Below are 27467 nucleotides of genomic sequence, written 5' to 3' on the forward strand. Positions count from 1 at the left end.
AGAGAAATGGATACATTTTGCTCCCCCTTCTGGCCTATGTACATTATTGCAGAGACTTTTGAAACAATTGTTTGAATGACTTTCTTTAACCATGTTAGATATCGAGATTTCCGATACCCTCCTGGACATAAACATCAATATGAACATAATATCTATTACTGGCATGTTATTGCAGCCAAGTTATCATTCATCATTGTGATGGAGGTTAGTATGTTTATTTCTAAACCTGAAAGAGGTTTCTTTAACATTTGGTATTAAAAGTCCTTTCAGTGTATGTTGTATATTCTTTACTCTACAGCTGTTCAGTTTCACTTCCTATATCCTTGCATGAACCTATCACAGCCTATTCCTCCAGCCAGCCATCAGAGATTATCAGATGCAGTTAGGGAAAATTGTTGATAAGAATATGTGATTTATTTAAGGGGACCCTGCAAGATCTTGCTACTGGGGTCTCTCCAAATAGTTTGTTGCTCACACTTACTGATGTACAGATTCTGTTTTATATAACAGAATATAACAATCAAAGCTAGGAAGTAGGGTTAAACATGTCAACTTTCATATTAACTCATAACAGAGTACAAATAGATAAAACAGTAAACATGAATGTATATATGGAAATATATACTTTTGACAGTACTAAATTCAATTCTATACCCTAAGCTATTATCTCTGATATCACTAACTCCCTTTATCCAATCCTGGTTTTTTTTAACCATCTCACTCCATCGACACTTCATTTCTGATTCTCACTATTAGCCAAATTTGCAAACACTGATTTTTTTTATTTAAATGAAAAGACTGTAAAACAATTTAATTTGATCATAACTCTTCTTAAAGATATATAATATATGCACTTCGTGAAGAAATGTTCAGTGAAGATAGAAGTTGTATTAAAAAAAATATTTTCCTGCATCATATTAATCTAACACAATGGCAACAATTCTTCTGTATTCTTCTTTAGGAGGATAAACTCAATTTCCAAATAGAATGCAGATATGGATGCTGAATTTTCATTGCTTTTGTAATGACTGAGATAGGAAAAAGCAAATCTAATGTTAATATTAAGGAGATGGAAATAGAATACTATGCCTCCGCACAATATATACATAATAATGGCCACAATACCAATAGTTTACTAGCAATCAAGCACTGAATTAATGAAAAAGAATTTGCCATCTAGATACAGTCTTCTCTTACCGTCTTCTTTTACCATTTTACATTTCCCTTTTCAGTTGAGCTGAGACAACTGCTTTGTGGGGCACATTTCTTTTTTGTTTGGAGATCAGATCCTTTTATCACAATGAATAATAAGAAACAGAGTGTTATGCATCTTTCTGAATGATCAGAGAATTACAATGTTGCTGTGTTTTTCTCTCTAATAATATTTGTTGATTGTAAGAAACTGATTGTCTTTATATTGACTTTATTTCCAGCATGTCATCTACTTTGTGAAGTTTGTCATTTCATACACCATTCCGGATGTATCAAAGAAAACTAAGAGCAAAATTAAACGGGAGAAATACCTAACACAAATGCTTCTTCATGAAAATCCTCTAAAAATTATAAAGAAAAATATGGGGAACATTGCTGACAAATTATTAAAAGGAGCAGATAGCAGTTTTCGACCTAAATATGAATAAAAGCTGGTTAGTTGACAACATCTAACAATGAGTGAATATTTTAAGAAACCAACAAAAATTGGGTTAAAGACTTAATAGGTCAACACAGCAAGAGAAGAAGTAAATATTCATAAACAAGTTTAATAGAATAGATAATTTTCATATGTATTTTCTCACTCACACATTCTCCTGAATTGTTTTCTGGCTTGGAAAGTTACATGAACCAGCATTCAGCAGATGGGTGTCCAAAATCATCAGCTTAAAAAGGCCTAAGTCACTTCCATAGATGCATACATCCCAGTTGACCCTTTAGTCTCTGTAAAATTCCTCTTGATTGTCTTGATATACATTACTGAGCCAAGCATTCTGTTAATTCATGAATATCTTCTCAAGTTGGAAAAATCAATTATCTGTGATTGTTTCCATCTTCATATACATTTTTATTTTGTGTTTCAGTGTGTCTGTTGGAAAGGAGGGATACAGTAGTTGAATTTCAAGTCAGTTTTCTACTATAACGGGATGTATGCTGTCAGATGAAATCATGCAAAAATCTCATGGAGCAGTGTGAAATAGAGCACAATGGATAAAGATGCATTAATATAAACTGGCAGGTGACTTACTGGAAAGAGATGTATATCTTCCAAATGTTTACAACAGAAGCTTGTAAAAATGAGTTTGGCTCAATTACTATTCTAGAGTGTAGAAAGCTTCATGTAAGTGCTATGAATTTATATTCAACCTAACAGTATTTGATTATGTTTACTGTATTCCTGCACTAGATACCAAAGCAATGGGTTTCAAAACACTGTGTGGAAGAAAACATCTGCAGCTCTCAATTAAGGTGTAGCTGTGCACTTCCCAAGCTTATCTTTGACATGTAACAACTTCATAAGAGCTTGGATATGCATAATTGGTTATATATGCCATTTTCAGATGTTTATTTTTTTATTTTAATGTGATAGTGTCCTTTTGTGATTAAAGTAAGTGAAGCTTGGTTATGTAGAATTGTAAGAACACAAATGAGTGTGAGTGCAGTAAAATTCTGAAAAGATCAAAAGAGACATCATTCGGACATTATGACATGTATGAGCAAATACTCAGATCCCCATGATTAACAAGTCAGAATATCCTTGACATTCTACTATGTAGTGAGTTTTATCACTAGTTAGGAACATAGAAGTAAGGGTGACCAGCCATCTGGAATTGTGCCAGATTGTCCAGATTTTAAAATGTGTCCTTCATCCACATCCACTCTCTGGCAAACTCACCTTTTGTCAACTGTTTTGTCTGCTCTGCTTCTGACATTTCTCCTGCCATCTCACAGAATGCAATTTTAGGTCTACTACTGTACAACTGGGATGTAAAAATCTATATGAACAATGGAAGGAGGCAAAGAGAGAGAAATACCTAACTCTTTTGTAGGCCAGGTCTGGGAGTCCTTAATAAAAAGTCAAAAATCCTGTCTGCATGCACAGGCCCAGATGTGAATATGGGGGTGGGATGGGTGGGAAAGATGTATATGCATGAGAGAGAAAGACAGAACAAAGAAAAAAGTTGTCTGTGCCAGAGAAAAGTGTGCTTGCTTAGGTTATACTGAATGTAAAGCAACGCAACTGAATATTTTGTCCAGATACCAAGATAACTTTTGCTAAAAAAGACACACATTAGCCATTAGCTTATCCCAAAAGCCAAAACAAGGCTTTATTTGATTTAGAATGGTTAAAAGAATATGCATTGATAATGAAGAATATAAACAACGGCCATTGTGTATTCCACACCCTATGTCACTGTGGCAAGGACATTAGCAGCATGAAAATTTTGCTACAACACAGTAGGCTGCTAGACAACAGCTGGAAAGAACTAGTCTGTATCCGTCTGTTGGTATACATTTAATATTATTGTTACAGGGGTTTTTCTTTCATTATTATGGATGCATTTCATTGTAAAAAAAAAAATAGCCACTTATCACAAAGCAGAAAGAACATTGGCTGCTGCCCTCATTCTGCTTTTTTAAATATTGGTTTAATAACAATTACAAAAAATATAATTGTTCTTGAGTTTTGACAATAATCACTTCCTTATTATGGTGGCATTTAAAAAATGAAATGAACAAATGTATTGATGATTACTATGTGTATTCTATAAATCTGATTATGTGATGAGAGAATAAATCTTGATCTTTTTTTCCTTCACTACTGGAACATAATGCAATATATAGAAAAGAAATACTGCCTACATATTAATAATACTCTCACGTCTAGAGCAAAGAAGCCAAATCGTTGTCTTTGCTTGTATAAGTGCTTAAAAATATCTTAGATAGGCTTACTTTTACAGATTAGTAAATTATGATTTTAATTTGATCACAGTTAGATAATTTAAAAATGAGATAAAAACAGAGCCACTAATAACAGCATTGTACATTGCCGTTTTCCATATCCAAATAAAATATTGTTAATAAAAAAAGAATCAAATATACCTTTGAAAATGAAAATTGGACTGTCCTGAGTATTAATTTTTCATTAGAGAAACTTGAATGTAACTGTAATGCCCAACTACACGTTTATAAGGTTTTCTAGCACAAGTGCAAAGCATTTCACTGTAACTTGTGCTGCCGGCAATTAGAGAATCAAGCTGTGAATCAATATATTAGAGTATTTCTACAATTTAAGTAGTATTTGCTCAGTAAAATCTTAATTTTTATACTTTAAAAAATGTTTTTACTATGTTCTGGTGTGAAACGTATTTTTTATTTATTATCAGAATAATAAAGCTGATTTTGTAATATAATTTATTGAGTTTGGGGCCTTTTTGATCATATGTTAGTATATTGTATATCAGGGTATTTGTATATGGCATTTGTCAGAGATATATTTTAGAAGACTCAAAACTGTCTAGTTTCAAACAACAAATGCATAAGACTTGCATATACTCCAGTCAATCTAGTTTGTTTATTTATTTATTTATTTATTTATGAGAACATGCTCAATTTCAGCTCGAGTGTATCCATTTTAATTATTTCCACAAATAATCTCAAAGTTATAACTGAAAATGAATAAGCCCTTATAATTCAACAGTGGTTACATTCTGAAGCGCTGGTTGGCATGCCTTTTAGATGGTTTCACAACTGCTTCAAAAACTATAAAAAGTGAATGCTCATCAATATTCTTCATCGTATTCAATAATTACTCATATGAAGATATGGACTAAATATTTATCATATTTGCTGATGGCACAAAACTAAGTGGAGATGATTAGATCCCATAAGGTAGAAATGAAATTCAAAATGATCTTGACAGGGTTATAAATGGACTGAAAACAACACAATGAAATTAGAGATAAAGGCAGTTCTTCAATTCTGAAAAATAAATGCACAGCTTTAAGGAAGGGGATACTTGGCTTGGTACTGCTATATGTGAAAAGGATTTTGAAATTATAATTGATCACAAGCTGAATATGAAACAATAGTGTAACATGGCTGCTATAAAGTCCAGGCATGTTACACTCCTGCTTATATTCAGCTTGTGATCAACTATAATTTAAACTGCATTAATAAAAATGGTTTAAAAATAATAGAAGCTAATACTTCTAAGTTAGTCAGATACATCTCAAGTACTTTACTCAGTTCTGAGCACCAAACTTTAGAAACATTCAGAGAAACTGGAAGAAACACAAAAAAATGGCAACACCAATGTTCAGAGACAGATAACCAACACTTATGAGGAAAGACTGAGGGAACCAGGTATGTTTAATCTTGGGAAAACAAGACAGGGAAGCTGCTAGGAGTTTTCAAATACCTGAAGAGGTGTCCCACAGAAGATGGTCAAATCTTTTTTCTGTCATCACAATGTGCAGCACATGGACTAAGAGACTTAAGTACAGGAAAGAGAATCTGTTCCAATGTTAGCAAACATTTCTTAACTGTTAACAGTATTTTGACAGTGCAACCCATTCCTGAGGGAGATGATGATGTTAAATTTATTGGCCACCCAACTCCAAAGCATGCTTCACTGGCTAATTATTAAGGGAGGGGAAGGGAGGGATCTCCCATGCTTCACTGGAGGGATTCGAGAGGATGGACAACTATCTGTCAGGGATCTATTAATTTGGGTACCTGCACTGAGCTGGTGTGGCACCTTGCTTATTTTGTCAACTGCTGTCCAGTGATGATCATCTAGGACTGTCAAGCCTAATATTCTGCTTTCAGTCCTGTGAGGGATTAAAATATTGTTGACTAAGAGAAAAGAATCTCAATGAAAGATCTCAGAATCACCTACAGGTAGTCCTTGCTTAAATACTGCCCTGTTTAGTGACTGTTCAAAGTTATAAAAGTGCTGAAAAAGTAACTTTACGACTGGTTCTTGCACTTATGACCATTGCAGCTTCCCACGGTCATCTGATCACCATTTGCAACACACAGCTGTCTTCCAACAAGCAGAGTCAATGGAGAATGGCGGTCACATGATGTCTTGCTGAACAACCCACCATGACTCACTTAATGACCACAGCAGAAGTGAGATTGTAAGTCCATTGCAGTCATGTGATGTCTCACTTAATGACCGCATTGCTTAGCAGCAGAGTTGCTGGTCCCAATTGTGATTGTTAAGCTATTGGAGAGTTCTTGGAAACTCACGTTATTTTTAGTTGGCCTAATAACAGTATTCCCTGTTTTGGAATAAAAAGGAAATCTTTCTAGCCAAGGGAAATTCACAGGTGTAGAAAACCTTATATAAGATCTTTAAACATTGGATCAAAGCCAGTGTTAAGATTAGAAATAACTACTACTTTGTGACTTAAACAGACCAATTTGGGAGGGAGGGGTCAATTTTGTTATAGGAACTTTGAAACATGATTTCTTATCAAATAGAAGCAGTGATGAGAAAAAGAATCAATGAAAAGAGTTCTGGAAACTTACTGGGAAAAAAAAGTAGATGAGCATTTCTTTTGTGTAGGAAATTCTATAACGATGATAAAAGTCAAACAGATGATTGGAATTTAATAATAGGAAGGAAATATTGGAGCACAATGTAGTTTTGTGGCATATTACCAGATATTCTATTTAAGGAATTTAAAAAGAAAAATTAATAGTCTGTTCTTCACTTTTTTTTTAAACTTAGTTGTGCTTCTTTTCTGAAATATAGGAGAACCAGAAAATAAATAGCTATGCTTCCACCAATGCAGTTCTGTTAGCGTTTATAAACTCATGAGTGTACTGAGTAATGATCCTTTCCCATTACCAAGATGTGCTATAAAACATTTGGCAGAATTCAGAATACATTATTTTGCTAGAACGATTTCATATAAATTTGTATCATTCTTTTAAGAGTAGTGCTTGTTTGGAAATACTTCAGTCATAGTCCTTTTCATCATGCACCCCTTTCTCTGATGGGTGTATTTTTTTTTTTTCTCTCTCTCTTCCTTTGGTCTCTTGTTAGAGAATTTGGTGAAGGATTTGCATTTAGAAGCTGGCACCACCCCTGATAATTGTATTTGGGTGTTTATTAACTACACATGCATTTCTTATTATTTTAATTTTTAATACTGGAAAAGCTGAAAGATAGGAATAGACGTTTTTAATATGATGGTACATGGAACAGTTATGGATTGGTAACTGGCTATTGTATTAGAAAAATAGCACATTTCATCTTCTTTAGAAAAACACTCAAGAACTCTGAATATTAATTCTTTAAAATGCCACATCTTTAGAATTTTTCCATGTGTTAGATTTCACTAGAGAGCTTGATGTGGTGGTTAAGGCATCAGGCTAGAAACGAGGAGACTGTGAGTTCTAGTCCCGTCTTAGGCACAAAGCCAGATGGGTGACCTTGGGCCAGTCATTTTCTCTCAGCCCTAGGAAAGAGGCATTGGCACAATGCTGCTAAGAAGACTGGAGGGACTAGTCCAGGCAGTTGTCAGGAATCAACACTGACTTGGAGGCGCGCGCGCACACACGCACAATTCACTATAGTAAACATCCTTGTTATATATCTCATTATGTTTAGTTTATTATCTATCAATCTGTAATTTTAAAAAACCCCTATGAACCTAACAAGGAAGCATTGGGGCATAAAATCCTGCATCATTCACTTACTAGCAGAGAAGGAATTCCTCTTCAGAAAGCAGGTTGACTCATAGAGGTTCTACCTGAAAAGTACCTTCCTAATAAAGTCAGTTAGAAGAGGAGAAGGAATAGGCTGTTGTTCCTGAGTAAAGTTTCAAACTTTCACAACACACAGAAATGGTAATGCATCCATATCTAGTTGCAGGATGGAATGAGCTATTATCTAAAGTGGGCAAGTGGGAAGTATCTACTACCTCAAGTTTATAAAATAGCATTTAGTGTAGAAGTAGTCTAGATTTTTTTAAATAAATCTTAACTAAAGTAGGAAAAATAACCTGAATGATTATTAAAATCCCTGGAAAGATAACGCTTCATTCTAATGGACAGTCTTTATGTCATATATTAGAATAATTAATATTGAAAATAATGAATATAAGGAAATATTTTATTTTGTTTTATGCTTTATATGTTGTACATCTTCTTTGGAGACAGTAACCTCATATGCAACTTCTGGTTTTAATTATGCATTATAAAAATATTGAGTTTTTTTTAATTGCATATTCAGTTTTCTATTCTGTTCTCAATAAGATAAACCAGACCCGTTTTAATTGCAACTAGAATAAGTATCATTGTTTGTGCATTCTATGAATATAATTAAGTGAGATCACAGCAACTACCGTATTTTTCCGACAATAAGACGCCCCCATGTACAAGACACCCCCCACTTTTCCAGCCCAAAATTAAAAAATCAGTATTTTAAAGATAGTGCAGAACACATTTTTATTTAGTAATTAGTTAATATTTACCTGATACACTCGGTGGGAGGAGATCCAAACCGTCTCTCTGCAGCTCTATTTCCAGGCTCTTTTGCATAACTAATTACATTCAAGCACGAGTGAAACTGCTGATAGCTTGTCTGTGCAAACAGCCTTCCTCTAATTGGTTTGTTCAGCATCAGCTGACGTCAGTTACATCAGGCTCATGATTGGAGGAAGTCTGTTTGGGAGACAAGCTATTTCACTCGTGATTGGAGGCTAGCAATAGGAGGAAGCCTCTTTGCAGAAACAAAGTTTGGCAGTTTTGCAACCGCGATTCTCGGCTGACTTCCTTGAATAAGACGCCCTTCAGTTTTTAGGGTAAGGATTTTAGAAAAAAAAGTATCGTCTTATAGTCGGAAAAATACGGTATTTTACATGAATGAAACTTTTAAACCATCCACATACACATTTGGAAAGCATCAAGCAAGATGAGGTCATGTTTTTCAAGTTCCAGTAACGCAACCAAAACAAAACAAACAAACAACCTTCTTGTGGTAAGTGCGTGTCTTAGCAGCTTACATCCATTAGAATAATATAGTCTATATTGCCATTTAAACAGCAAATAAAAACAGGGGACAAAATGTGCCAGGGATTTGCTGCTAGCAGCTAACCAGCTTGCTCTGCCCCAGTGCATGTCTTCACATGTTCCTTCCACTCTCCCAAGAGCATGATGTGTATCAAAACATATCCAGATCTAAATTTATTTGCACAAAAATATTGTTGCTCAAAAACCATGTAACTATGTACAAGAAGGTTGTACAAACCTACAGCCTCACCAAACCTTGAATTTAGTCCCTGTCTCCAAAAATTGCCACTAATTTTTAATGTGACAAAAGAGAAAATATATGAACCATAATCAATAAACTATAATGCAATCAATGGAATATAAATTATATCACATTATATCAAAGGTAAAGTGCAATCTTTAGCCCAGAAAAGTTTGCATGCTTCTAATATACAAGAAGAGTAGAAGCTGGTATGAGAAAAGATGCCACCCCTAACTACTCATGTCACTGTTAATGCGGTTTTTCACAGATCCCTAAAGTAAATATATAAAGTGTGAGTATACAATTCTCACCCCATATCTGTACTGAGTAGAAATGGGTTTCTTGTTGCAGTTCCTCCAGCTCTTGCAAAAATACACAGAAGATTGACTTGTCTATAAGGGAGGCTTCCCTTCAGATAGAAACATTTTCCACAATTGATGCTAATTGGCTGACATCGCATACTTTTGCATTACATTGAGCCAAAAATATTACAGTCATTAAATGCTTGTAATGATATACTAAATAATAGTACCGAAGAGTAGCTATGCTGGATCACGCCAAAAACCAGCTAATCCAACATTTCCACAGTAACATATCAGATACCAGTAGGAAACCTATAAGCAGGAGAAGAGTTCACTAGCATATTATATTACTATCTGCCAAGAAGTGGTACTTTCATTTGATTTATAGGTCACCCAGCTCCACCAGAGCTATAGCCATGCTTCTGGTAGCCTTGATAGCTTTACCTTTCATGAATTTGTCTAGTATACTTTTAAAGACATCTTAGTTCTGTGAAAGTGAAATATGATTCCATGCACTTCCTTTTGTTTAACTACATTCCTCAGCATTAAGTTTCATTGATTAATCTCAGATTCTAGTATTATAAAAGTGGGATTTCAGCATTCATTTACTCCACACCATTTTGCACATATTCAACTTAAATTTATTTTTATCTTTAGGTATTCCATGTATGTTTCTTGGATATGGAAAACAGGCAAGAGAAATAAGTCTGTTATATATTTAAATATATTTTTATATTTAAAAAGAAGGACAGAATCATGGGGGATAAAGTCCCAGCTCAGGTGGCATAAATCCTATCCCTTGTGAAAAAGAGGAATCACACAAAATTTAAAAGTGCTGGTCCTAAGAAACATTCCAGGATCTGTATCCAAGTAATAATGATACCTAAGAAATGTATTGCCCTGATTTGGGGATTTTTCTTATAACTAACAAACTTGCCTTTATGTCTATTTCACCATTTTCAATAAATGAAACTTTATTTTTTCTGGGTAAGGAATAATTTTTTGAAATCCAGTGCATACACACTGTTCATGGCAGAAAAAGATATTTAATTGTGTAGTGAATTGCTTTCCAGAAGTGAAGGGGGGGGGTAGATTTTTTTACCCCACCTTTATTATTTTTATAACTACTCAAGGTGGCAAACATACGTAATACTCCTTCCTCCTTCTATTTTCCCCACAACAATAACCCTGTGAGGTGAGTTGGGCTGAGAGAGTGTGACTGGCCCAAAATCACCCAGCCAGCTGGGTGGGACTAGAACTCACTGTCTCCTGGTTTCTAACCTGATGCCTTAACCACTAGACCAAATTGGCTCTATAACAGAAAGCCCTCGGCATTCCCACAAACTGAATAGAGAGGAATAAGAGAGATTATGAATCTTCTAGCCAAGTCAGCATGATAATAATCAGATGTATTAGTATTGCGAAGAGAGGACTCCTTGGAAAAGACCCTGATGCTGGGAAAGATTGAAGGCAAAAGGAGAAGAGGATGGCAGAGGATGAGATGGTTAGATAGCATCACTGAAGCAATGAGCATGAAACAGAGCAAACTCAGGGAGGCAGTGAAGGACAGGAAGGCCTGGCGCGATATGATTCATGGGGTCACGAAGAGTCGGATACGACTTAATGACTGAACAACAACAATTAGTATAACAATGTCCTTAACAGAGGTTAGTCTCCCTTGGATCCTTAATGGATCTGAAAATAAGAGTCACACAGGAGTTATTTACCATCAGTTATTACCTTTTACTTGGCATATCTCTTCACAACCTAAGGGTTTGAAAGGGGACAGTGCACAGAGGATTAACAGACTACCTTTTCAGCATCACTGATGGGCCAGACTCATGACTCAGTTAGCTTTGTGTCTGCTGAAAGGTTTATTTTATACAGGCCTTCAGAAACCCATCACAAACTCTGCCCTACAGAGTTTATTAGATCCATTTTCCTCCTTTTTTGTGGACTAATAACAGGTTGCCCTCAAAATTTGGTCTACTGATAGCTACAGAAAAGATCTCAGGATTTCCTAAAGATCACAACTGCATTGATAAATCTTTAAGTCTTGATTCAAGTAAAGGGTTATTGTTTATTGCTGTTATTTATTTTTGTACTATTCTTCAATTCTGGGACCCCAGAGCAACAATGTATTGCAATAATCTATATAATGAATTAATTTAAATTTTCAAATAATTTGTATTTGTATATACACACATGTCTATAAAAGAGGGGAGAGGAAAACAAATGGATCCGTGTAAAAGGATTCATTTTACCAATTTTCAGAAGGAAAACAGGAAAAAGGCTGAGAACACCTTCCAAGGAAGTGAACCATGGAAATACCTCCATCCATCTTCTCAGCAATCTGAGCTCAAATAAAGGAAGAATTGCAAAATTCTGAACAGGCAGGCATAACCATATGGAAGCAAATAGTTCTGGAGATGCCATGAACCTAAGCTATTTAAGCATCATTTCTGCAGTGGATGTCTATTCTCAAAATGAACATGTTTATGTAATGGCGGAGGAAAGTAAGTTCTAAATGCTCTTGGGCTTTCTTTACAACGTGTGCTGCTACCTGCTACTTTCATTGACATTTCCTAAATGTGAATGTTTCTAAAATGCTTTTAATGATGGATGCAACTTTTGAATTTTAAAGAACCATAATATAAAATGGTTCCAGTTTATATCTAGTATATATTCCAAATTTAGCTGACATTTTGATGTGCCACACTTCAAATCCTATTAATGCAGGACCACTTGTCATAATTTTACTTAGGAGTATAGAATTTTCTTAAGACTACATATTTAATGATTACTTAGGATACAAGGATTCTTGGTCTGGGCACAACTTTCTGATTTAAGGATATAACTGACATTGCTTCCTCCATTGGTAATTAACTTTTCTACAAGATCTATTGTAGAAAAGTTCTTGAACAATTTCCATGTGACAACACTAGTAGCAAAGTGGCAACCCAACTAACAAGTGGCAACCCAAACAGCAAGCACTAGAGTTTATTGAGACATTTTGGCAGTCTGGAATGTAGTAATTCCACTCTTCTAAACTTGGGGGAATTAGGTATTCTGTGGTAAGAACAAGTGCATCTTTAAAACAGAAGCATAAGAAGAAGTTGCAGGGTTTGAGGAAATTCACCTGTATTTTTGAAACATGTAAGAAGAACAGATGCACTATATGTCACTCACTGTAAAAAAATGGAATCCACATACAGAACGCACTGTAGCCTTAGTATCAAACCAAAGTCAACTGTGTAAAATGACAGACCTGGCAAAATTTCCACAACACTCTTAATCAGTTCAGTTACAAACCTCAATCTGAATTCAAATATTGCATGAAGGACTTGGCTAGTTTTAATTTTAGTTTGTCTTGTATGGCTTAATGTATTGTGTGTTTGGTTAATTTTTAATTTGTTTACTTTTTAATTGTATTGTGCAAAACTAGAAAATGGGTTAATTCAATCATCTGGGTAAGGATATTGCACAATCACCACCATGGAGTAGAAGCAAGAGCAAGAGCAAGTCATTATCCCTCAGTAAATATACCCTGCAAGATTGTTAAAATGGAAATTACTTCCTTTATGCAAATTTCACCCTCACCTTTTTGAAGGAAAACATTTAACCGGTTTCCCTATAAAGCAACTATGTGCATTGTTCCAACAGATTAATAATGCTAATTAACAGTTATTTGTTTCTACCTCACTGATACACGAGTCCTTTTTATTCAATATGATTTATACTCATATGTGTGTGCATAAGAATGCAACCAATTTACCAATAATCTTATTTAATCATTGAAAGTGGAATCCTATAGTAAATGCCATTAACCTTCTTCAATGAGCCTTATTTTTCAGGATAGGCAGGGTCTTTGACTGCAGGTTGGTTTAGAATTCTTGCATACATACCCAAAGAGCCACAAAGAAAACTGTCTCTTTGTTGAAGCAGATGTAAGTGCATATGGACTGAGTAGTCAAAAGTTAGTAGAAAGAAAGCACAAGGAGTCATTCCAAGAAGACAAAGAGCTATGTTACAGGAAGTCATACTACATTCTCTCTCTCCTTCCCTCTGCCCCTCCTAAACAGGAATATATTACTAGGCAGAACGAATTAGTATCATATAACTGGCTTAATAAATTGCTGATATATTTACTGAGAGAAATGGAAATAGTTCTAAAGGTAGTGACCTTTAGGGAGACACTACCTAGGGAATAGGAGTATCTAAAGTGAATGCACTGGCCTGACCACCAAAGAATAGCTTATATAGATGAAGAATGTTCTGATTAATTCTTCTTTGGCTTTCTTCTGGGAGATGTAAATACCCAAACAGCTCACAATAAAATGGTTATTGTCTGCCTCTCAGTGTGACTTGAGACAAGTAGCCCTTCAAATTTTCCTCTATATAGTAGGACAGCACATACTTTGAAAAGTATTTGGTAGAAGTAGTTTGGACATTGTGTCTGTGTAAGGACAGCATCTTCTTGCTATTCATTAAAGCATTTTGACTTTCAAGAGTTGCATTAACAATGAGGAGTCTATGTCTGGCACCTGCAAGGTCTGAGACACCTCTCCTAAATAACGGTTGAACCATACACAACCCTGTCATATAGGATCCAAGTAGATCCAACTTACATCCTCTGTACTTGGCCGAACCCAGTTCAATCTTTTTAAATATAATGTAATTAAAAGTTTTAAAAACAAGAGTAAAAATTAATACAAACTAAAATAAAGTAAGAAGGAAAAATAAAAAGGAAGAAATAAAACAGAAAGTTAAAGTGCAAAAAGAAAAAGAAAAGAAAAAAAGGAAAGACAAAAAAGGAAGAAAAAAGATATACAGTAAAGAAGTGGCTTCTGATCTTCTTTACAGCAGTTATAAGTACAATTGTAGATTTACCTCTTTTTCTAAAGTTATATTGTAACTCTCTTCTTTCTATAATCTATCCTATCTAATCATCAAAATCATAGATCATAAGTTCATTTTGTTCTGTTTTACACAAAAAGTCCATAAGGGGTTTCCAGTCAGCAACAAACGTAGATATTGTCTTTTCTCTAACCAAACAGGTCAATTTGGCCATCACCTTCACCAACCATTCCTCCATTGTAGGTATTGTCAAATCTTTCCATCTTTGTGCATACAATAATCTCACTGCAGTTATCATATACTAAAAACAACATTCCATGACTTTTTTCCAACTGTTTATCTATCAGTCCCAAAACGAAAAGTTCTGTTTTCAGTTGTATATTAATCTTTAAAATCCTCTGAATCAGTGATCCCAAAATCTTCTAGCTTTTTTGCACATCCACCAAGCATGATAAAATGTCCCTTCTGTTGTTCACATTTCCAACATAGATTTGAAGTATCTTTATACATTCTAGACAATTTCTCTGGTGACATATACCAACAGTACATCATTTTATAAAAGCTCTCTTTAAGATTATAACATAGTGTAAATTTCAGTCCTTTCAACCACATCTTTTCCCATTGTTCCATCTGTATATTATAACCAAAATTTTTATCCCACTTTATCATACATCCTTTCACTTGTCTTCTTCTGTTTCAAATTTCAATAAAAGTTTATACATTTTAGCAATCACATGTTCATCATTTGTACATAATTCTGTTTCAAAGTCAGTCTTAGAATATTCAGTACCATACATTCTTTTGTCTACTTTGAATCTTTCTGATAACTGGAAATAGGAAAACCATTGTCAGCTATGTCCCTCGGCCATCAGTTGTTCTCTTGATTTTATTTTATTTTTTATTTATACATCATATTTATATAGCCACCCATCTCACACAAGTGACTCTGGGTGGCGTACAATCTTATTTATTTATTTATTTATTTATTTATTTATTTATTTAAACAATTGCTAATTTCTTTACTGGCTAGCAGCGGTCGCAGGGAAGTCGGCTCATCTGGGCTTTCTTCCTCCGCCAATCCTCCACCAATCGGGTCTAGGCAGCTCCAGCACTGGTTCCTGCTCCCCGCACAAAGCACCGCCAGTGTTTCCTCCCACCAAAATGGGAGTACCTATTTATCTACTTGCAGATGGGATGCCTTTGAACTGCTAGATGGGCAGGAGCTAGGGACGAATGACAGGAGCTCACTTCGTCACATGGAGCTGGGCTCGAACCGCTGGAGTGTCGACCATTTCGGGACAGCAAACTCCACTGTCATTAAGCCACTGCGCCACCGTGTCTCCCTATTTTGTATTCCCCTAGACAGAATTCTAGTATCTCATGGTTAACCATGGTGTTGCCTATAAAATCCTTCTTATGCTGAGAGCCACAAAGGTGTTTTCTGGCACAACCTGGATATGTATCTATTCCATATTCTCAATATGGCACATCTACCCAGTTCAATCTTATTAAGGGGATTCATGGTACACAAAATTAAGGCAGTTCACCATGTTAAATTAATCTTATTTTCATTGTAAATGTTTGGAAGCTTATCCCCCTGCCTTTCAATATAAAAGCCTTCTCAAAGCTAAAACAGCAGTCTACCAAACTGAAAATTACAAAACCCAAAACTCAAGCCAGAACTAGCATTCAGAGCAATTGTAAGCTCTGCTTGGAGCACGAAGGTACCAGAATGCTGGATTTTAAGTGCTCTGCCAACGTAGGTGTCTATCCCTAAATACAACAATGACAAAATGGTAAAATATGTATTGGAATGCCACACACTAGTACCTAAGGGGTAGAATTTGGGCCACAACTTCACAGTGACGTTTTGTCATTCCTACCCCCACCCCCTCCACAGATGCCTACGTCTGCCAAAACGGAAGGGTAGAAGTCAGTAAGAGCACCATTCTCCACCAATCCATATTCCTTTTTTTAAATAGAAGAATACATTTGGTATAAAACTGGTCAAAATATTACCTGTGTTTGGGACTGAGGCTGAGGGGAAAGGGAGCTTAATTTCCAGTAGATTGCACAGTCAACTTAGAGCATATTTTTCACCGTTCACACACTTTCGATAACATTATGAAAACACAGGAAAGGCAGTCTAGTTGAGGCCTAGCTACATTAGGATGCAAGCAGTCTGCCTGCCTCGCCGGCCTCAGAGAACAAACAAGTCATTACAGCCAGCTTTTCCAACTTTGTGCCTTCCAGGTCTGGCAGACTCATGTATGGATTTGCTTGCAGATTTGTTGATTTGCTTTATAAGCCACTGAATCGCCCAAACGACCCGAGGCAACACAAGACGGGAAAGGTACTTTAAAACCACAGCAGGAAAATAAGCTCCGAAGTTGCATCTGAAGTGGGAGGAGGGCGAGTACAGAACATTTGTTCCTGCCTTCCAAAATGGCTGCTGGCCTCTCTGATGCCAGGCAGTCAGGTAGTGTGGATAAATCCTAGTTACCTTTATTTCACCTCTCTTCCTGCACAGCTTCTAAGTTGGTAAATCATACGGCAAAACTGTAATATTCTGCCAAGTACTTGTGGCACCAGTGGATAAAGGTATTTTTTATAACTTTTCCTTAATCTCACTGAAAGAGTGAATTTCCATCCTTCTAACACATTACACTTGCTCTACAGAAGCATCAAAATAAGACAGCAGAACCCTCAGGCCAGAGAACTGATTGTATGACTTCAGAATGAGACAGCAGGGAACCACATTTTTTAAAACTGGCACAGAAGGAAGCAGGCTGAGACATAAATCTATTTTTTTAAATATGTTTTTAACCCACTGTTTCTTAACATGGTATACAAGGATCAGCTGTAGCTCCTGAAAACGTATGCCTTTAAATAAAATGTGTTAGGCTAACATGGTGCTTCCAGACTCCTGATTTTTAGCTACGATAGGCCAAACATCTCTCTCCTAGAAGGTATACAAAGGTTCTCCCTAATCTTATCCTCAGAATAACAAGCCTGTGATCTAGGTTGCATTGAAGAAACTAAACCAACCCAAAATTATCCAGAAAGTTCCATGGATGAGGAGAGACTTGAATCTGCCTTTCTCCAGTCCCTGTCCACTACTCTAACCACTGCACCACACACGCTTTCAAGATGTTATAAGTAATATTACAATTTTAAAAAAATTCAGGGGGAACACATTTTCATTGAAAAAATTAGCATAGTTGATAAACTGAGTGTGGTTTATATTATACTTGTGAAAATGCAAAATAATACCTGGAGATTCCAAAAAAAATGTATTGTATTGTATTGTATTGTATTGTATTGAAATGGGTAATGTCTTTAATGGTGAAATATTGCAATCCTAACTGTTAATATTCCATTAATTATATACCAGTTGAGGAATATTATTTAAATAATGTAACCAAACTAATTAAAGAATGCAAAACTTACATTAGAGGAAAAATAATACCTTTTTAGTAAAAGTAAATTAACAAAAAAGCTGCAGCTTCACTTGTTTCACGAAGTGTCCTGTGGGGGGAATACCTTTTTCATTTAGCAAAGTACAAATATAAGCAGAAAATAAGGAAATTAAGGGGAAAAACTGAGGTGTAAATATTTCTGTAGAATGAACATTTGAGCATGAGGCTGGCTTTGCATATGCAGCTCAATAAATTGATAGAACAAAGTCTAGTATCCAGAGTGCGGTTAGCACACAACAGGTGCCATTTTAATTTCCCACAATATCTCTGATATGCTGCTACCTGGAACACTGAGGAAAGTATAAACAGCACATTCCAGATATCCAGCACTGATGCTAGTTAGTGTGACGGAGGAAGGAGCATATTCCCCTGCAGTAATATTTCCATGGACCTTCTCAATTCTGCATCTCACTCTGCTGACTCTGCATGATACACTGAACTACAAATTACCTAACCACATTTTAGCCCAGCATGTTACCAAACCCAATCCAAATGCTTACCTTATGATTCATCCAGAAAATTGGGTGAAGCATGGATAAGCATGTCATGCTAACACAGCCTATCATTTTAGAATGCAGGGATGGAGAGAGATTATTCTTGAAGGGAAAAAAAACCTGATAGGCAGATCAGGAACAGAGATTCTGTCTCTGCCTTCTGTGCTACTTTTTTTATAAGTTAGAAAGCTCTCCCAAAGGATTACGTTCAAAAATGTGGTTTCTGCCTCAGTCGGAATGCTTCACTTGGTTCTACTCTCTTAGGTTCCTTCCATCTCCTACTGCTGCATGAGTAGAATTTGGGGGCAGCTTTAGATTTATGTTTTGTGTGACAACAAAAGATGTAAAAACAAGAGAAGAGATATTTATGTTAATGTTCAGCCAGTCTTGTTTCATTTGCTGAGGGCAAGAGAGGTGGGTTTTACTAAAAATGTAGCAAGCATGCTAAGAATGGAGTGCCTTCCATGTTGTAAGAAATGTCAATGCTTGAACAGTCTTGGAAGATGTTTCCATGTAACACAGTTTATTAGCAATCTTTCTTAGCAATCTAATGATATTTCATCACTTCTGTGAAAGTGTGGGACCAACAATGAATACTTCAGCTAATGAAGAACAATATCAAAATATATCTAGGCAGAATGCTGTTTGTTTTTAAAGCTGGGCTTTCTATGACTCCTCATCGCTAGAGGTGATTTCAAAGAGGAAACATATGTTCTCATTTCAGAGCACAGGATATTTCACCATAAAATTCCATTAGCTATTAAGATGATAATATTTTCCAGAATCCCAAGGATGTCTCAGAAATGAATGAAAGTGAAAAGAAAAAGAGAGTTGAAAAAATCAACAGGTGCTTCAGGAGTATGACAGCCACAGCATATAGAAAATTGTGACCTGAAGTGTAAGAAAAGTGAAGGGTAAAAAGCATGCATTAACAAATGAAATTAAAATAAAAATAGGTATATTGCATATTTGTGCATCTAAGGGAAATATCTGAATGAAGTGACTTGTTCTTATGGTGTGTGTACTGATGAATATATGCATGGGAGTGAAAACGTAGATTTAATTATCAATGAAAGAACTAAAGTTTGTCTGAAAGCATACATTTGCTAAATAAATAAATAATCTGGAAAAGTGAGTTGCAAAAAATATAGCCAAGGTGAGCAAAAACCAGTTAAAATTTTAAAAGGCAGAGAAAATGCAGAGCGATCAATGGAAGTAAAAATGTTGATAGTGGATAAAGAGGGCTAAACAAAGTGCTGCCAAAAGAGCAGCTGGAATTAAAAATAAAAGATATGATTTTGAATGAAACAGAAGTGAGAAAATGCTAGGGGAAAGATTTTTCAGCATTTCTCAACCTTTTTACTCTGAAGGAACCCTTGAAATAATGTTCAGGTTCCAGCGAACCCTGCATAAACCCTCAAAAAATATGAAAACTTCCCAATACAATTAATTTCTAAGCCACATAGTCCATATTTTACATTTACAACAACAGCAAAGTGCTAGACCAGCAGCTGAGTCACAGTGTGTAAAAATTCCCACTGTTGCACTGTGCTGAACACAAAGTTCAAAAAACTCTCAAATGGTAGATGATGATCACTGATGATGACAGTGAAAGTTGTCCTGCCAAGAGAAACTTGCATTTTGAACAGCTCAACCTAAGCAAAAAAAAAAGGCAATACCGCTAGCTAACTTTTGTTTGTTTAGAATTACTACACTATACTATAGTAATTATATTAAATATAGTGTAGTACATATTATATACTATAAATCTAGAACAGTAAGAATATCTGTGGAGTCCTTGGTGCTCTCTGAGCTTGGTTGTTTGCTTGCAGACATTTCATTACCCGACTAGGTAACATCATCGGTGCTACTGAGTGTGGGGTTTGCTCCCTGTTTGTATATAGTAGCTTGCCCCACCAGTGTTGGTGCGGATGTGGTTTTCTCTTTGGTAGTTTCTTGATTAGGGTATTGTTTTCTGCTTGATTGTTTATCTAATGTTAATCCCTGCAGTTTTGTTTTGTTTTGTTTTTGGAACGAGGAAATCAACTGTGCTTGTAACTATTTCAGTAAGAGGTAATTTAAGTGATCTCAAATATGTTTAGACATATTTATAAATCATTATTGTGGTACATTTAACATATTAAGCTAATTTAAAAGATTTTCACCTATACAATTTTCTTGTAAAATTATTTCAGAGCATACTAGTTCAATTAAATAGAATTCAATTTAATATATGCAGCAAAGGCTGTTGCTGAACACATATTGAGGCAAGGCAATTTAATAACCAAGAGCCATAGCCATTCTGCATTCAGACAACCAGATTATATCCAGGTCTCACTGTTCAAAGACTGGTGGGAAGTGGGACCTGATAATCCTAGATAGAAGGAATCCTTAATAGAGAAGAATCCAAAGAAGCCCTTACAAAGCTGAGCAGAGATAGGAAGATGAGATCACAGACAACATGTTTTCTACTGTACCACATTAAGCTTGCTATCCGATGAATACCAATTAATTGGACTCTCACTTTCCTAAATCTTGGCTTCTATGTGCCATCTCCTGTTAAGTTAACCAGCTACTGTTATGTGTGAAGCAAGCAACCTTTCTTTATGTGCATTTTCTATTACTTTTGGTGGCCAGAGAAAGGGGAGAGAAGCTTGACAAAACATTTAAACTATTTTCAGAGAGGGTGGGGGAGTTCTGAGCCATTTAATACATGCTAAGCTTATCCAGAATCTTAGTGTACCTTGCCTATGTTTCTATCAGAAATCAGTGGGAATTTTTATCTCTAATATTCAGCAATCTGCCACTGAATTTTGGCAGCACAGTTGCAGAGGCTATGAGTTTAGGGGCAAACACACAGGCAGTAAACAACTACTTGTTCTTTGACTACATATAATCTTATCAACATTTAAAGACACTGAACATTTGTCATGTTATTCTGTTGAAAGAAGGTCTGTTGCCTTTTAAGTTGGCCCCACAACAGACATAAACTGGTTAGTGACAAACCTGGGATTCCATTTGGAGCACATCATTCTAAGCTTGATTATCTTTAGTTTTTGTTAGTTTTTCAGGCTTGGTGTGTTTGGTTAGGTTACGGTTCAGTGTATTGTGAAAATCCAGAAAATGGATTAATTCAGTATCTAAATTAAGAATATTACGTGAACCCAGGCTGTGCGAGGTATTGGGAAATTTGTCACCATTTATCACCTAGATAAATTATACTGCTACAGCACGTAAGTGAATATGATATGGTTGCAGATAATTTAATGTGTGGGGGAAAAGCAGTTTACTGATTAAGGCTGCAATCTATACTAGTGTACTTACTTATGCTTGAGAAGCTAATTCAGTAGACTTACTTACTTCTGGGAACGTATGTACAGGGTTACACTACACAGTTAAAGGCAAGTGAGATGTAGGAATATTAAAATAAACCCAGAATATATTAAGCGGTGGAGGGGAATCTAAGAAATTTTAAAAAGAGTCTCAAGTTACTAGAATGATGTAAAAACACTTAGAGGGTGTAACAAAAGGAGCTCAAAAGCCAACAAAAAGCCCTGTGAGACAGAAAGAAAGAAAAGAAAAATATAATGTGTAAAGTTGCCAAGTCACCAATGGATGGTCAGAACAAAAACAAACAAAGCCATACAATTATAAATGCATTTGTGGGTGGGTGGTTGAGAGAGGACATCGATAATTTGCTGATGACAGCAAAAGTAAAATCATCTTAGAAAATGTTCATCTGAAGGACATATTTCTTTAAACCATAAGATGTTTTGATAGTCAGTGAAATGTAAGGTGTTAAATAACTTAACAGGTTTGCTGAATAATTCCCATTACAGTTAATGAAAAGCCCATAAATGTGGGCCTTGCCAGCTGAGCTATGGATCATCACTTTAAAAGACAAAGGGCCACGTGGTAAAATCTTTGTACACACCCAAGGGCGTCAACAGGATATGGCTAAAATATCATAGTGGCTGCCATGGTGGTGAGACAAACCTCTGCTTATTTTTTATGTGTGGTGCATGTGTGGCCCCTGGATGCAATCATCTGTGACAAACCCAGGACCTCACAAAGCATCTGGTAATTAACCCTGTGCTGTAAGGTCTGAACAGATATATGGCAGGAAAAGTTTCTCCCATATAAATCATCTTATACAATGCATTAGTGGTAAAAGTGAGTCAGTGAGTTTATCATTCTACCAAGGGTCACAAGGAAGGTGGGTTCCATAGTAAGAAACCTTTCTCTTCATATTCCTTTACTAAAGCTGCAATATACATTGACAATACTGCTTATTTATTAGCTTTTATGTCAAGAATCTGTTCTGTGACCATCTCTTTCCCGCTTTTAATTGCTAGTTACAGGTAGTCCTTATTTAACGGCCCCAACTGGGACCAGAATTTCTGTCGTTAAGCAATCCAGTTGTTCAGCAAAACATCACATGACCATACCACTTAGCGACAGCAGTTTCAGTAGTCCCAACTGCAGTTGTTAGGTGAGGACCTCACACTTCTCCTGCCCTGCCATGCTCACCTCCACTTCAACTCTCTCCAGCCACCTATCTCCCTCCATGTTGAAAGTCAGCTGGGAGTCAGCACTGTTGTAACTTTGAATGGTCACTGAATGAATGGTTGTTAAGCGAGGACTACCTGTATGTACTTTCTGATGTTTACGTCGCAAATTGTTTGATATCCTTTTGTCTCTCTGTTGAGCAACTCCATTCTTCCTGATCACTAACTTCTAGTCCAAATGTTCAGATATCAGCTCTGCTGCCACATACTACACATCCTCCTTGTCGTAGGGGCCTTTTCCCTTTATTATCATTTTGTTCCGCTGCAACAACTGAACCTGTTATCTGGTTTAGAAATTATTTACATCTGCAAGGTAACGTAACTGGTGGAACATGAGGAAGATCAGGATAGCCCAGACACTTGGTTAACATGGGAACAACACCAGCCTTTTGAGGTTGCCTAGATCAGGAAACAAATTCCAAGAGCTGGAATTATACTTATTGAGAAACATTGTAGTAACAGAATCTTGCCAGCCTGATTGTATTTTCTCTTCCTCTTATAGCCTGGGAGTCACTGGGGGTGGGGGAGTCACTCTAATACCTTCCCTTCAGCCTCGGCCAAAGCATACTTCTGCACATTTTGATTTCGTAAAGAAACTTCTGAATAGTTTCCCCAAGATTAATTTCATAAGATTTTATTAAATAACTCCACCATTTTTAAAAGAAACACTTCTGCAAATGATCTGCATCCTAACAATACCAGCCTACCCCAGCATTAAAAATATTCTTAACCCTGTCACTCTATCAGAAGGAAGGTGTTCCCAGTCTTGAACTCTGAGTTCCCTTTGGACCCAGCCTTCCATTTACAACTCTCAAATCCTTCTCCTCCATTTCCCTCCTTAAAACCTGGGAAGTGGGGCAGTTCCACCACCCAGTCATCCATAAGTGGCGAGAGCAGGGCTTTGGATTATTTCAACTGACTGGACAAAACAACACTCTCCCCAAGAGGTTGGTTTTCAGTTTCTTCCACGTTCTATCAAGTTAAGGATAGTGGCTGAAAAGAGAGAGAAAGAGAGAATAAAGTAGGAGGAGGTACAAGAAAAACCTGCCTAATAGGATTAAAGCAGAAAGTCGAGCTGATTTTTCTCCATCTTCTCTTGAGGATGAACTTGAACATGTGCTAGAATCAAGATCTTAAGCAGGTAGCTAGATTGGCCAGACCACTGATTTTATTTGAAATTCCATGTTTGTGATCATTGTCTTCCCTCTTTCTATCATATTTTCCTTCTTATATGTAGAAATCTGGCTTCACTGTTTTTTTAAAAAAGGGAATTTCTCACTAAAATTTTCATTGTGTGCAAGACTGCAGAGCTGCACAACTTTTTTGTGCTTCACAATGAGCACAAGGTTTCTTCAGTTCAGCATTGCTGGGTTAGACTTCTTATTTTCCAAAAGGCTGGACTGAAGGAAGAAGCTCTTTGTAGAAGAGCCAAAAAGTTTCTAACAAAGAAGTGCCAAGAGATTCAGCTGACAGGTGGCAGCATACAGTATTGTAAATTTCTTTTACTGGGGAACCCTCGTTATTCACATCAACAATATCAATTTAAATTTAGTTATTAACGTACTACATAAAAAGGGCGTCTACTCAATACACAGTGATACATTATTTCTGAAAACTGTTCAAGTTTTGTCTTTATTAACTAGTCAGAAATGAATGTCAGGGAGAGCATCTGGACATTGATTCAATGAGAAAGATATACACATAGGAAGGGGGGGGAAGCAAGAACCCTGAAATCCTACAAAAAAATGGTAAATTCTCCTGTGCACTCCAATATGATCAGCATTTGGACATTTAATACTAAGGTACACATATTATTGCACAGTAGTTTTCACAAATCTTATGATTGCAAGCTGGATTTCTTCAGCTTATATCTGTAGGCAAAGTGATGGATATGTTCAGTTTCTTGTACTATTTCTTATAACTGCACCGCACAATGGTACAAAAAACTGAAAATCTCACATGTTAATAATTTAGAAATTAACTCACCTGAGAAAGTATTTAAAATTTCAGAAAACAAAAGGAGGAAATGGCAGCAAAAAAGGTCACCTTGAACATTTTTTTATTCATGAATTTCTATAACCTTCCTTAATAGAAAATAATGGACACAAAACACAGAGCTGAATTCAAAATCAAATTGTATTACTGATGTCAAGGTGCAGAATTCCTCTTAGTGAACTAATTGTTCACATAAAGCTAAAGAGGAACTACAGGTAGCAAACTTTCAGATAACAATTATTACTTATTTTATCAACATATGTAGCTGTACCATAACTCTGTCATGGACATGAATTGGCCAGGAATATGAAATAATCTTAATATATATTGGTAAGACATTTGTAACAATTGTTACAAAATTTAAAAATGAAAGATAAAACATTGAAATCAATTTGAAATCAATACCATATATATTTTCATCTTCCAGGGAGTTAAGGTTTGTTTTATATATATAAATGTGTAGGTTAAAGTGGAACACTGTCGCCAAGGATTACATTTAAAAAATTGTTGACAAAAGATAAAAGAATTAAGCTGTAATGTATTTTTTTTATTATGCCCAACTAGAATTCTCATTTCTGGTGGGAATAACATGCAAGCAAAAGATCTCTGTGGAAAAAATGAACCATGTTTGGAAGTGATGTAAGATGTTCATTTTAGAATTCAAAACCTGAATAAAAACTGCTAATAAAAAATAGCTCTTAGATAAAGAAATGTTAGTCCACCATGATCATAACATGTGTTTTCTTTTTTGAAAACAAAAAAGGGGAGGAAAGGGAAGAGAGAGAGAAAAAAAATCAAGCCCTGCAATTGTTTCTTCTCTGGCCACCCAAGCTAATGTTTCCTTTGCCATGATACTTTTTCCCGGAAAATGGGGTGAAGGCTTCCAGTGGCCCTTCTGCTACCTGCCAGGGTTAAGAAGAACATGAGGACAACATCGTTGAAAATACTCAATAATCTGTTGCACAATGTGCTGTTATTTAGCAGCGCCACACCCTGCAGCTCAAAAATTACATTTTGTTCTACTGAAGGTGTGCCCAATCAAACTCGCAGGAAGCTTGATACAGTCATTGCCTTAAGAAGCTGCCAACTCCTTCGGTTAAAAGACAGGACGGGCACCTGCGGGTGTAGTGTATAATTAGAAGGAGAACTGCATCTCCCTCAATTACCTACTTAGCTGCCTCTCATTTGGGGGGAACTCATAATGACCACAAATTTGCAAATGGTATTGGAAAAAACAGGAAACAGCAAAAGGGTTGTGAAAAATAATTACAACTAACAATGTCTGGCTTCATTTCTGTATTCTAAAACTCAGTCTTGGATAGCACTTGTGGACACTACTATGTCTTTAGTGCGCTTCAATTTATATGGGATTTTGTTGTGTATCTATTCTATGATTTTTTTTCTTTACTAATTTATCTCCAGCCCTTCAAAGCTCAGAGACCCTTAAAGCAGAGCAGAGCAATACCAAATTACTATGTGTTTGAAAACAACTACCCTATTCTTAAATTGCAACCATTATTCAAAATGGGGTAATAATATCTATCGCACCATTATAGTATCAGGCAACATCCTCATGAAGAAGAAGAAGAAGTTTTAAAATGAAAAATTGCAGCTTCAGTGGGAAATCACTGGGTGGGGGAAGTCTTTAGGTGGATCAGGCCTTCGCAGCATTTAAAAAGAAAGAGACCAAAAGAGAATTTCAAAATGCTTACATGGTGTTATGAGTGAGCCATAAGAAGAATACATCTTTCAAGGGTGCAATACTGTATAAGACAATTACCATAGGTGGTGGCTGACTGTCAGCTGAACCTCCTGACACACTCTGGTCTATCAGATTGGAGGGTTTACAGCATTTCCACCAAGAATTTCTTTCTCCGGTCCAGTTCTTGGTAACAAATAAAGGAAACTGTATTGGAGTTTCCTATTGAAAACCCCCAAATACAGTACTTAACAAATCTCATGAACACAATGGGAGCTGCTCAATCATGCAGTCTTGCACATCTGGAAGATTTTAATGAGAAATTCCCTTTAAACCAATTAAGTTAAATCACTAAGCCTATGCACATTTCATTATCTAATCAGAGTTATGAAAGTCCTTTTTGCTCTGTATTGACTACAACTAAAATTAAAATGACTGGGTCTACATACTTAAGGGTTCCACCAGACTTGGGCTACAAAAATCCAAGGCACAGCTTGGAGATTTAGAATACCCTAACTCTTTGCTCCCATCTAGTGGTCATCTGGGTATTGCAGCTCGGAACTGGTAGCTCTGCACAGCACAATAATTCATGATCCACTGAAATAACTACTGCTCAGATCTGCACAACCCACTGAATCATAAACTAATCACAACAGGATGGGGTTTGCACAACACACTAAACTGGCAGGCAAGCTAGCTATTTTTAGGCTAGTATATTCTTGCAATATCTGGAGATTGTTAATTTCCTAAACTTGTCTGGTCTGTTTATAAAGAAACATTTGGAAATTCTTTGCAATTAACAGACTTGGGA

The 27467-nt window shown here is 36.1% G+C and overlaps 1 protein-coding gene and 1 long non-coding RNA gene across 8 annotated transcripts in view; one reads left to right on the forward strand and one right to left on the reverse strand.

The window, feature by feature from the left end:
- Positions 1–3106, forward strand: part of ANO6 (anoctamin 6) — a 55340-nt gene extending 52234 nt beyond the window's left edge. Inside the window, exons 19-21 of one of the 2 annotated variants that reach the window (XM_007424886.4) lie at positions 99–204; positions 1434–1646; positions 2076–3106. In XM_007424886.4, the coding sequence (XP_007424948.2) occupies positions 99–204; positions 1434–1640 (313 nt within the window). In that variant the 3' untranslated portion in view covers positions 1641–1646; positions 2076–3106. Of the gene's footprint in view, positions 1–98; positions 205–1433 lie in introns of both variants that reach the window. The other variant, XM_088141757.1, reaches the window with a different exon arrangement.
- LOC112540269 (uncharacterized) overlaps positions 1–27467 on the reverse strand; it is a 100595-nt gene that overhangs the window by 32950 nt on the left and 40178 nt on the right. The window lies entirely within an intron of this gene.

This window comes from Python bivittatus, unplaced genomic scaffold, assembly GCF_059951505.1.
Source record: "Python bivittatus isolate LINGU-HERP-01145 unplaced genomic scaffold, Pbiv_v1 ctg000330_np1212, whole genome shotgun sequence".
Classification (NCBI taxonomy): domain Eukaryota; kingdom Metazoa; phylum Chordata; class Lepidosauria; order Squamata; family Pythonidae; genus Python; species Python bivittatus.